Source organism: Lithobates pipiens, unplaced genomic scaffold, assembly GCF_037356315.1.
Source record: "Lithobates pipiens isolate NorthernLeopardFrog02 unplaced genomic scaffold, aLitPip1_a1.2 Scaffold_23, whole genome shotgun sequence".
NCBI classification, from domain to species: domain Eukaryota; kingdom Metazoa; phylum Chordata; class Amphibia; order Anura; family Ranidae; genus Lithobates; species Lithobates pipiens.
Window position 1 is genome coordinate 319,670,165 of NW_027507785.1, and position 11,493 is coordinate 319,681,657.

At 45.6% G+C, this 11,493-nt stretch overlaps 1 protein-coding gene across 1 annotated transcript in view; it reads right to left on the bottom strand.

Moving 5' to 3' along the window:
- Positions 1-10,783, bottom strand: part of HOOK1 (hook microtubule tethering protein 1) — a 152,261-nt gene extending 141,478 nt beyond the window's left edge. Inside the window, exon 1 of the mRNA XM_077450599.1 lies at positions 10,566-10,783. Coding sequence (XP_077306725.1) covers positions 10,566-10,610 — 45 coding nt within the window. The 5' untranslated portion in view covers positions 10,611-10,783. The remainder of the gene's footprint in view (positions 1-10,565) is intronic.
- Positions 10,784-11,493: the final 710 nt, after the last annotated feature.

Consider the following 11,493-nt stretch of genomic DNA (forward strand, 5'->3'; position numbering starts at 1 on the left):
GAGGAGGAGAGAGATAGTTGTTCCTGATCACTAGGAACAGCACATCTCTCTCTAACTCCCCTATCAGAACGTGATTTGTCTGTTTACATTGACAGATCCCCATCCTGGCTCTCGTTCCCGAGATTGTGGGTGGCCAGCGCCCCCCCCCCCCCCCACCACCACCACCACCGCCGTACAGCGGGGGCGTGCGCCTGCTACGGCTCCTTAAAAGGAGCCAATGTACACCTACGGTGTTTTGCGGGAACGTGTAATATAATGACAGCGTGTTGATGGAGAGAACCAGGGAAAGCAAAATTATACGCAGATTCAACCTGCAGAATATTCATTTGCAATACCTATACAGTAGTAAAAATAAAAACAAAAGCGTAAGCCACCTAAGCAAATAAGCAAAAATGTTTTCTTGGCCGACCCAACAACTGCAATAAATAGTTGTTGGTGCAAAGATCTCACCGAGTCGCCAAGGAGAAAAATTGGGAGTTATGCCATTTCTGGCACCCTTGACCTCCCCCTTCTTCCAGATCACATTTTTTCGTGCGCACCATGCACCAGCACCATCTAGTGGCTGGAGGAGAGAAACACAACTGATGTTGGAAGGGAGGGCAGGGGAGACCAGATTTAGTTTTTTTCCCCACATCGATGCCAGATGTTTTAATTCTTCTGCACCTCAGCATGAGAGCTATAGGGAGCATTAAAAAAAAAAATGATGTGCATATGCGTGTTTTTGCACTTTGCACCTTCATTTGAATTGGTTTGCATTTGGCAAAGCATCACAGACACGACATATGTACAACCCAACCCTTTGCAGCTTGATGGGGGGGGGGGGGGGGCGGCGGCTCAACTGCTTTACCTGCCCCCCCCCAACTGCAAGTGTCATGAAAAGCTTCAGGACTGGTTCACACTGTGCAGTTTTGTGCATTCCCGGGCAACGCGTTTCTGACAGCCCAATCATTTTACTAGACTGGCAAACAAGCGGGAACATGCCAAAAAAGGAAGGCAGACATGACTTTTAAAAATCACGCCGCACCAAATCCGCATTTGTAGTGCCGCACGATGCATCACGGTGGGCGCCAACGCGCGCAAGTTTGCTAGATGCATTCGGAGCAACGCGTTTCTGACAGCCCATTCATTTCAATGGGTTGTCAAACAAGCGGGAGCGCGCTGAAAAGTACGGCAGCTGCAACTTTTAAAATCACGCTGCACCAAACTGCACAGTTCTGCGTTATCATGCTTTATGGTAGGCACAAAACGCACGCACATTTGCCAGATGCACTTGGGAACGACGCGTTTCTTACAGCCCATTCATTTCCATGGGCTGCCAAACAAGCGGAAAACGTGTGAAAAAGCAAGGCAGACATGACTTTTAAAATCATTCTGCACCAGACTACATGGCAAGGCGTTACCATGCATTATGGTGGGTGCAAAACACACGTGCATTTGCGGCGCCATTAACAATAAAAGAGGGCAGTGCTTTCCTGCGAGGTGTGGGAAAATGGAAATGCGCACTTCCCGCACCGCAATTGGTAAGAACAAATCCTTAAGCTTTTGACCAGCTGCAAGGTCCACAAATACATGGATGAGAGAGCTTGGGGTGGAGGAACTTGACTGTCCTGACCTTAACCAGATATAAGACCTTTGGGATGCATTCGAGCGGAGACTGCGAGCCAGGCCTTCTCCTCCAACATCAGTGCCTGACCTCACAAACGCGCTTCTGGAAGAATGGTCAAACACTCCCATAGACACACTCCTAAACCTCGTGGACGGCCTTCACGGAAGAGCTGAAGCTGCTATAGCTGCAAAGGGCGGAGCCAACTCAATACTGAACCCCACAGACTAAGACTGGGATGCCATTAAAGTTCATGTGTGTGTTAAAGGCAGGCGTCCTAATACTTTTGGTAATATAGTGTATGTCCCTGCTTCCTAACCTGTGGCCCTTGGGTGCTTACTGTGCGGCCGTCAGCAGCCAGCAGTCGCTGTTTTCTATGCGTAGACGCTAATTTTAGCGGCGCTTTACCGTCGTTTTAATCGGCAGTATGCCCCACTAGCGTCCGAAAAAGGGTTAAAACCGATTTGCCGGCAGTATAGCCGCGCTGCCCCATTGATTTCAATGGGTAGGAGCGGTAAATACTCTGACCATCTCTTGTATCACCTCTGCAGTCTCTGACCATCTCCTGTACCATGTCTGCAGTCTCTGACCATCTCCTGTACCATGTCTGCAGTCTCTGACCATTTCCTGTACCATGTCTGCAGTCTCTGACCATCGCCTGTACCATGTCTGCAGTCTCTGACCATCGCCTGTACCATGTCTGCAGTCTCTGACCATCTCCTGTATCATGTCTGCAGTCTCTGACCATCTCCTGTATCATGTCTGCAGTCTCTGACCATCTCCTGTATCATGTCTGCAGTCTCTGACCATCTCCTGTATCATGTCTGCAGTCTCTGACCATCTCCTGTATCATGTCTGCAGTCTCTGACCATCTCCTGTATCATGTCTCCAGTCTCTGACCATCTCCTGTATCATGTCTCCAGTCTCTGACCATCTCCTGTATCATGTCTGCAGTCTCTGACCATCTCCTGTATCATGTCTGCAGTCTCTGACCATCTCCTGTATCATGTCTGCAGTCTCTGACCATCTCCTGTATCATGTCTGCAGTCTCTGACCATCCCCTGTATCATGTCTGCAGTCTCTGACCATCTCCTGTATCATGTCTGCAGTCTCTGACCATCTCCTGTATCATGTCTGCAGTCTCTCGCCATCTCTTGTATCATGTCTGCAGTCTGACAGCTTAGGTTTTCTCACCATCAAACAAGCAGCAATGTCACAACAAGTTCTTCCAGTGAGAGAGCGATGCAGCAGAAGAATGTACTAATAAATTTCTTCAGCTCCAACAGCATGGCCAGTGTCACTCCTCCCACCTCCCTTCTCCACCAATCATCTTCATTTCTTGCTTTAGAAGTCAGAAAAAAAAAAAAAAAAAAAGAAGGATACAGTTCACGTTCAGTTTTACAAGAGTGACTGCGTAAATTCCCGTGCAGTGAGCACGCCTTTCTCCGACACAACCTCATAGAAAATCATTGTAAACATGACAGGATGCTCGTAAACGGCGCTTGCAATGCATCTGACAAACGCACCGCGTGACACTGAGCTCAGGTGATTAATATGAGCGGAGTACTTTGTCAGTAAATTTAGTAAATTCATATCACATTTTTGGGCGCTGATAAGTACCACTTATGGGTACTGATGAGGAGGCACGAATATGCCTCACGTATGGGCACTGATGAGCCCTGATAGTCAGCATTGATGGGTGGCACTGGTGGGCGCTGGGCACTGATAGGCGGCAATGTTGGGCGCAGATAGGTGGCACTGGTGGGCGGCACTGATGGGCATCGGTGATGAGCATTGAAGGGCACCAGTGATGGACATTGCTGGGCAGCACTGATATCCAGCACTGACCTGCATCACTGATGGCCACTGCTGGCACTCGTGGGAACAGATTGCTGGCACTCGTGGGCAAAGTTCGCTGGCACTCGTCGTGGGCACAGATTGCTGGCACTCATCGTGGGCACAGATTGTTGGCAATCATGGGCAGAGACTGCTGGCACAGATTGCTGCCACTCTTGGGCACAGGTTGCTGGCATTTCTGGCAATTGTAATCAGGGCAATGATGATCAGTGCCCCGATTACAACCCTAGCTGTCCCCCTGTGAGGAGATGCAGCTGATCGGCTCTCCTCTCCTCACACTCTGTCAGTGTGAGGCGAGGAGCGCCGATTACCGGCATCTCCGTGTTTACATGTGACCGGCTGTGATTGGACACAGCTGATCACAAGGTTAAAAAGCCGCGGCCCTTTACACGGATCGGGGATGTGCTGTGTCCTAGCAGCCCCGGGGGGGGATGGGGGAGCGTGTGAGAGCGGTCGTTCTGGGGGGCTGTCATATTACATCCACCCAGAACGAGAGCCACGCCCCCCGCCCAGCCCTCATTTGATGGCCGGCGGGTGGGAAGAGTTTAATTCTGCTGTCATATTTGTATTGATTGTTGAAATCTTAAAAAAAAATATATAATAAATAAATAAAATAAAACACACAGCAACCAAAAGAAATCACGAGACCGGGCACTTCCCATTTTGGGTAATGTTATGAGCAGTGCCCCCCCCCCCCCCCATCCATATGTCCTGCCCCCTAATCTGCATGCAGGGTGCCGAATGCATGGATTTCCATTTTTTTTTCTTTTTTTTGAAGCACGTGATTAGAGCCAGAGACTCGAATAGTGGATTATAAAAAGTCTGCACACCCCAAATCTCACGTTTCTGTGATGTAAAAAAAAAAAAAAAAAAAAAATGGGACAATGATAAATCATTTCAGAACTTTTTCCACCTTTTAATGTGACCCAAAAACTGTACAACTCCATTCAACAACAAACTGAAATCTTTTGGGTGGAGAGAAATAAAAATAATGCAGTTGCATAAGTCTGCACACCCTTAACCGCTTGCCGACCAGCCGCCGCCATTGTACTGCGGCAGGTCGGCTCTCCTGCGCAACCCGCCGTAGGTGTACATCGGTCTTTGCTTGAAAGATAGCTGGCGCCCACACACCCGCTGCGTGAGCGCGCCCGCGGGTCCGGCGGACGCGATGTACAGAGGCAGAGCTGGGAAGTGCCTATGTAAACAAGGCGATTTCCCATTCTGCCAAATGACATGTCAGAGATATTCTATTCCTAGTGATCGACATCTGTTCTGTCCCCTAGTAGTCCATCCCCCTCTACAGTTAGAACACGCTGGGGGAACACACTTAACCTCTTCCCTGCCAGTGTAATTTTTACATTGATCAGTGCTTTTTTTTTTTTTTTTTTTTTTAGCACTGATCAATGTAATAATGTCACTGGTCCCCAAAAAGTGTCATCTGGGGTCAAATTTGTCTGCTGCAATGTCGCAGTCCCCCGCCATTACCAGTAAAAACTATTAAAAAATAAAAGTCCTTAAAGCGGAGGTCCATCCTAAAATGGACCTTCCGCTCATCGGAATCCTCCTCCCCCTCCGGCGCCACAATTGGCACCTTTCAGGGGGGAGGGGGGTGCAGATACCTGTACAGTACAGGTATTCTGCACCCACTTCCGGGATAGCTCTCTGCGGAAAGGGGCGTCCCCTTCCGCAAGTGCCCCGCTGCCTGCTAGGAAACACACAGATCCCAGAGGCAGCGGGGACCGTCCTTATTGCGCAGCGCGACCCGCGCATGCGCAGTAGGGAACCGGGAAATGAAGCCGAAAGGCTCCATTTCCTGATTCCCATACCCAAGATGGCGGCGGCAGCACCCGAGTGACGATCTAGAGATCGGCTTCGGGTGCCGACATCGCGGGCGCGCTGGACAGGTAAGTGTCACTATTTTAAAAGTCAGCAGCTGCAGTATTTGTAGCTGCTGGCTTTTAAAAAAAAAAAAAAAAAAAAAACGCGGAGTCCCGGTGGACTCCCGCTTTAAATCGATCCCATAGGTTGTAGATGCGATAACTTTTGCGCAAACCAATCAATATATGCCTATTGTGATTTTTTTTTATTTTTTTTTTTATCAAAAATATTTAGAAGAATATATATCGGCCTAAACTTATGATTTTTTTATATATTTTTTTGGGATATGTATTATAGCAGAAACTTAAAAAAAAACAAAAAATTTATTTTTTTTTCAAAAAATTTTCTGTCTTCTTTTTGTTTGCAGCGCAAAAAAATAAAAACCGCAGAGGTGATCAAATACCACTAAAAGAAAGCTCTATTTGTGGGGAAACAAAAGGAAGTCAATTTTGTTTGGGTCCAACGTCGCACGACCGCGCAATTGTCAGTTAAAGCGAAGCAGTGCCGACTTGCCCAAAAATGCTCTGGTCATTAAAGCGGAGGTCCACCCTAAAATGGACCTCCGCTCATCGGAATCCCCCCCCCCCTCCGGCGCCACAATTGGCACCTTTCAGGGGGGAGGGGGGTGCAGTTACCTGGATAATCCAGGTAACTGCACCCACTTCCGGGATAGCTGTCTGCGGAAAGGGGCGTAGATTACGACCCTTTCCGCAACTGCCCGCCCCTTTGCGCAAGTGCCCCGCTGCCTGCTGGGAAACACACAGTTCCCAGAGGCAGCGGGGACCGTCCGGATTGCGCCGCGCGGCTCGCGCATACGCAGTAGGGAACCGGGAAATGAAGCCGAAAGGCTCCATTTCCTGATTCCCATACCCAAGATGGCGGCGGCAGCACCCGAGTGTCGATCTAGAGATCGGCTTCGGGTGCCGACATCGCGGGCGCGCTGGACAGGTAAGTGTCACCATTTTAAAAGTCAGCAGCTGCAGTATTTGTAGCTGCTGACTTTAAAAAAAAAAAAACGCGGAGTCCCGGCGGACTCCCGCTTTAAGGGGGCAAATCCTTCCGGGGCTGAAGTGGTTAAACTAATACTTTGTTGAAGCAGCTTTTTATTTTATCCCAGCACTCGGTCTTTTGGGTATGAGTCTATCAGCGTGGCACATCTTGACTTGGCAATATTTGCCCGCTCTTCTTTACAAAAACACTCCAAATCTGTCTGGAATTATGCCCAAAAAGTTCAACCTTGGTGTCATCAGACCATAACACACTATTTTCCCACGTGCACATGGGAGACTTCAGACGTGTTTTTGCAAAATGTAGCTGGGCTTGGAGATTTTTCTTCATAAGAAAAAGGTTTCCGTCTTGCCACTGTAGCCCACAGCCCAGACATAGGAAGAATTCGGGAGATTGTTGTCACGTGTACCACACAGCCAGTGCTTGCCAGATATTCCTGCAGCTCCTTTAAAAGTGGTTGTAAACCCTTACAAACCACTTTGACCTACAGGTAAGCCTAGATTAAGGCTTACCTGTAGGTCCAAGAAATATCTCCTAAACCTATACGGTTTAGGAGAGATTTACCTGAAGACAGCCACTGCTGTCTACAGCGCATTCGCCGTAGACAGCGGCGCGCAGGCGCACTGGGCAGGCCCGCAGATCGCGGCGATATGGCGCCAGTGTCGGCTCCCGTGCTCATGCACAGGAGTGACGTCATCGCTGCTCCGGCGAATCACAGCGCCGCAGCAGCGAGACCCACCAAGAAGATGGACGCTCGGAACTACAGGGGACAGCGGTGACATCGCTGGCTCCTGTGTCAGGTAAGTGACACATAATGGACTACTATGCGATGCACAGTAGCCCATTATGCTTTACCTTTGCAGGGAATCAAAGAGGAAGTGAACCCATCAGGGTTTACTTCCTCTTTAACCTCTTGCTTACTGGGCACTTAAACCCCCCTCAGTCCCAGACCAATTTTCAGCTTTCAGCGCTGATGCACTTTGAATTGCGCGGGCATACAACACTGTACCCAAATGAAATTTTTATCATTTTTTTTCCCACAAATAGAGCTTTCTTTTGGTGGTATTTAATCACAGCTGGGAGTTTTATTTTTTGTTAAACAAACAAAAAAAGATGCAAAAATAAAATAAAAAATCATGTTTAATAGTTTGTTATAAAATTTTTCAAACAGGTCATTTTTCTTCTTCATTGAAGTGCGCTGAGGCGGCACTGATAGGCTGCACTGGTGGGCACTGATAGGCATAGTTAAGGCGGCACTAATAGGCACAGATAAGGCGGCACTGATGGGCACAGATAAGATGGCACGGATGGGTGGCACTAAGGGGCACTGATAGGTACCACTGATAGATGGGACTGATGGGCACTGATAGGTGGCTCTGATAGGTGGCACTGCTGGGCACTTATGGGCACTGGTAGATGACACTGATGGGCACAGATATGTGGCACTGGGGTGCAGCACCTTTGTTGAGGCAGATTGTGGGCACTGCTGGGTGGCACTGTGGGTACTGCTGGGTGCCACTGCTGGGTGGCACTGTGGGCACTGCTGGGTGGCACTGACAGGGGGGGGGACACATTTTTTATTCATGTGGTACTGGCAGGGGGCAGGTGGGCACTGGCAGGGCTGGCCGTGATCGGGATTGATGTCCCGATCACGGCCACCAGTGATCGGCTCTTTCTTTTTCTCCTCGCGCTGACCGATTACCGGCTCTGTTGTATCACATGATCAGCTGTCATTGGCTGACAGCTGATCACGTGATAAGGGGTCGGGATCGACCCCTAGCTCGGATCGGTGATCAGGTGAGTCTCATAGGGGGCGCGCAGGCCGCTCGTGCACGGGACGACGTCAATAGACGTAGTCCCGGCAAAGGAGATCCGCGCTGTAGCCGTCATTCGGCTATAGCGCGGGTCTCAAGTGGTTAATGTTGCTGTAGGCCTCTTGGCAGCCTCCCTGACCAGTTTTCTTCTCGTCTTTTTATCAGTTTTGGAGGGACGTCCAGTTCTTGGTAATGTGACTGTTGTGCCATATTTTCTCCACTTGATGATGACTGTCTTCACCGTGTTCCATGGTATATGTAATGCCTTGGAAATTCTTTTGTACCCTTCTCCTGACTGATAACTTTTAACAATGAGATCCCTCTGATGCTTTGGAAGCTCTCTGCTGACCATGGCTTTTGCTGTAGGATGTGACTAAGAAAATGTCAGGAAAGACCTACTAGAACAGCTGAACTTTATTTGGGGTTAATTGGGGCACTTTAACTGATGGCGAGTGTGTACTGACTCCTATTTAACATGAGCTTGAATGCAATTGGTTAATTCTGAACACAACTACATCCCCAGTTATAAGAGGGGTGTGCACACACTTATGTGACCATGTCATTTTTTATTTTATTTTTTTATATTTACCCCCCCCCCCCCACCTAAAAGATTTCAGTTTCTTTTTCAATTGAGTTGTACAGTTTATAGGTCACATTAAGAGGTGGAAAAAGTTCTGAAATTATTTATCTTTATCAAATTCTTTACATCACAGAAACCTGACATTTTAACAGGGGTATGTAGACTTTTTATATCCACTGTGACATATATAGATTATATATATATATATATATATATATATATATATATATATACACACACACAAATAGTATAAATAAATACACACACATACATTTATATATATATATATATATATATATATATATATATATATATATATATATATATATATATATAATGTATGTATGTACGCGTGTGTGTGTGTGTATTTATACTATTTGCATATATATATATATATATATATATATATATATATATATATATATATATATATATACACACACACATACATACATACATACATATACACACACACACACATTTGTTTTCTTCCTGTAATAATATAAAAAAAAATTATAATAATAATCAATAACTGAATCATATTTATATTACAGGAAAATAAGAAAATAATATAATTATACACATTTCAAAAAAAAAATATATATATATATATATATATATATATATATATATAAAAAAAAAAAAAAACACACAACTTGCATTTTTTATTTATTTTCATTTACATACACAGCCCTTTTTGCATTTTTTTCTCCCATAAATTAAATCAGATTCTTTATATTGTGATGAGAGTATGTTGGGATTTGTAGTCCCACAGCAGTCAGAGCCCCACTTTGGTGATTCATAGAGAGCAATGGGAGAAATGTTATATTACACAGTTATATCCTATATACTGTGATTTTGCAGTTTTTGGTGGCAAATACATACATACAGTATAGCTATATAGATATATATATATATATATAAAGAGAGAGAGAGAGTGAGAGAGAGAGAGAGAGAGAGAGACACACAGGATTTATAAAGTGCAACAGTTTATGCAGCGCTTTATTTTTTCTTCTTCCTCTAATAATATAAAGAATTATTTTCTATCAAAAACAAAATGATGAGATATATAACAGGATAATTAAAAAAAAAAAAAAAAAATTTATATAGATATATATATATTTTTATTTTATTTTTTTATACATATATATATTTTTTTTATTCCTTTTTGATAGAAAATTATATTTTATATTATTAGAGGAAGAAGAAAAAAATAAAGCGCTGCATAAACTGTTGTACTTTATAAATCCTGCGTGTGTGTATATATATATATATTTTTTTTTTTTTCCCCTCTAATAACATAAAAAGAAAATAATCTATCAAAAACGACATTATATTTATAATACAGGAAAAAAAATGTATATTATATATATATATATCTCAAAAAATAATTATACACGTTTCCAAATATATATAAAACCACATAACCCTTTTTGCCTTTTTCTCCCATGAATGAAATCAGATGTTTTTGTTGAGTTCTTGTGATGAGATATGCTGGGATTTGTAGTCAGAGCACCACTTGGGTGATTTATTTATGACCAGTATGGGAAATGTCATTACATTCTATAGGAATATGAATTCATAAAATGACATAAAATATATAATTATAGTCTTTGATGGAAAATCTTGGTGTATATTATTGGAGGAATATATATATATATATATCTCTATGACACACACACACATGTATATTGCAGAGAACACATTGATGCAGTGTACACATGACACCCCCCCTCCCCCCCTAATTAAATGAAAGCCCCTCATTGGTGGAAATACCCCCAAGCCCCCCAGGTATTACGTCATAGCCCCTCCCCCTCGCTCTCACCCAGATAATGAGGCTCTCGCACAGCTCGTTCTCCCTGCCGGCCATCTCTTCCCCGGTCACCCGTTCCTTTTCCCTCTGATCCGGCTGGCCTCACCTGGGAACAGGGAAGGAAGGAGGAGGAGCTCGCAGGGACAGGCGGCCGTTGAACGCCTCTTTCCTCGCTCCGGCGTAAGCCTCCGGAGCCTGAATGGGAGCTACGCCGCCGGAGCAGCGTAAGTCCCCTCTGTGAATAGAACCCTGACACACGCCCCCTCTCTTGCCCCGCGCTCTAGCCACCCCTACAGCGGATGACAGGTGGATGGCACGCCCCCAAGCCTGCAGCAGGTGACTGTGCGAGCCTTGGAGCCAATCGGCCGGCGCGCAGCGCGGAGTGAGCCAATCCGCTTTGAGCGAGGGGGCGCTCCTTTGCTCAGGATTGGTGTGGGAGGCGGCTGTAGGCGGGGCAGGATTGGAATCCCTTCCTATTTTTTTTTTATTCTTGTTTTTTTTATTATTTTTTTTTTATTCTTGCTTGTTTCTGTCACGTGTGACCAAGTCTGTGAGGAGAATGTGGAGCGGGAGAACGTGTCTTGTTGCCCATAGCAACCCCTCGGTTTTTATCTGTTAGTTTTCATTCAGAATAGTGACTGGTTGCTATGGACAACTGCAAATGTTTTGTCAGCACACTTTTCATACATGGTAAAAAGTACATCTTCACCAACATTTAACCCGGAAGGATTTACCCCCCTTAATGACCAGGCCATTTTTTGCGTTTCGGCACTGCGTCGCATTAACTTACAATTGTGCAGTCGTGCGACGCTGTACCCAAATAAAATTGACGTCCCTTTTTTTCCCCACAAATAGAGCTTTCTTTTGGTGATTTCTGCACCAACAACCACGTAAAGCGACGTCAGCGGCGCATGCGCTCTGAATGCCCCAGCTGAAGGTC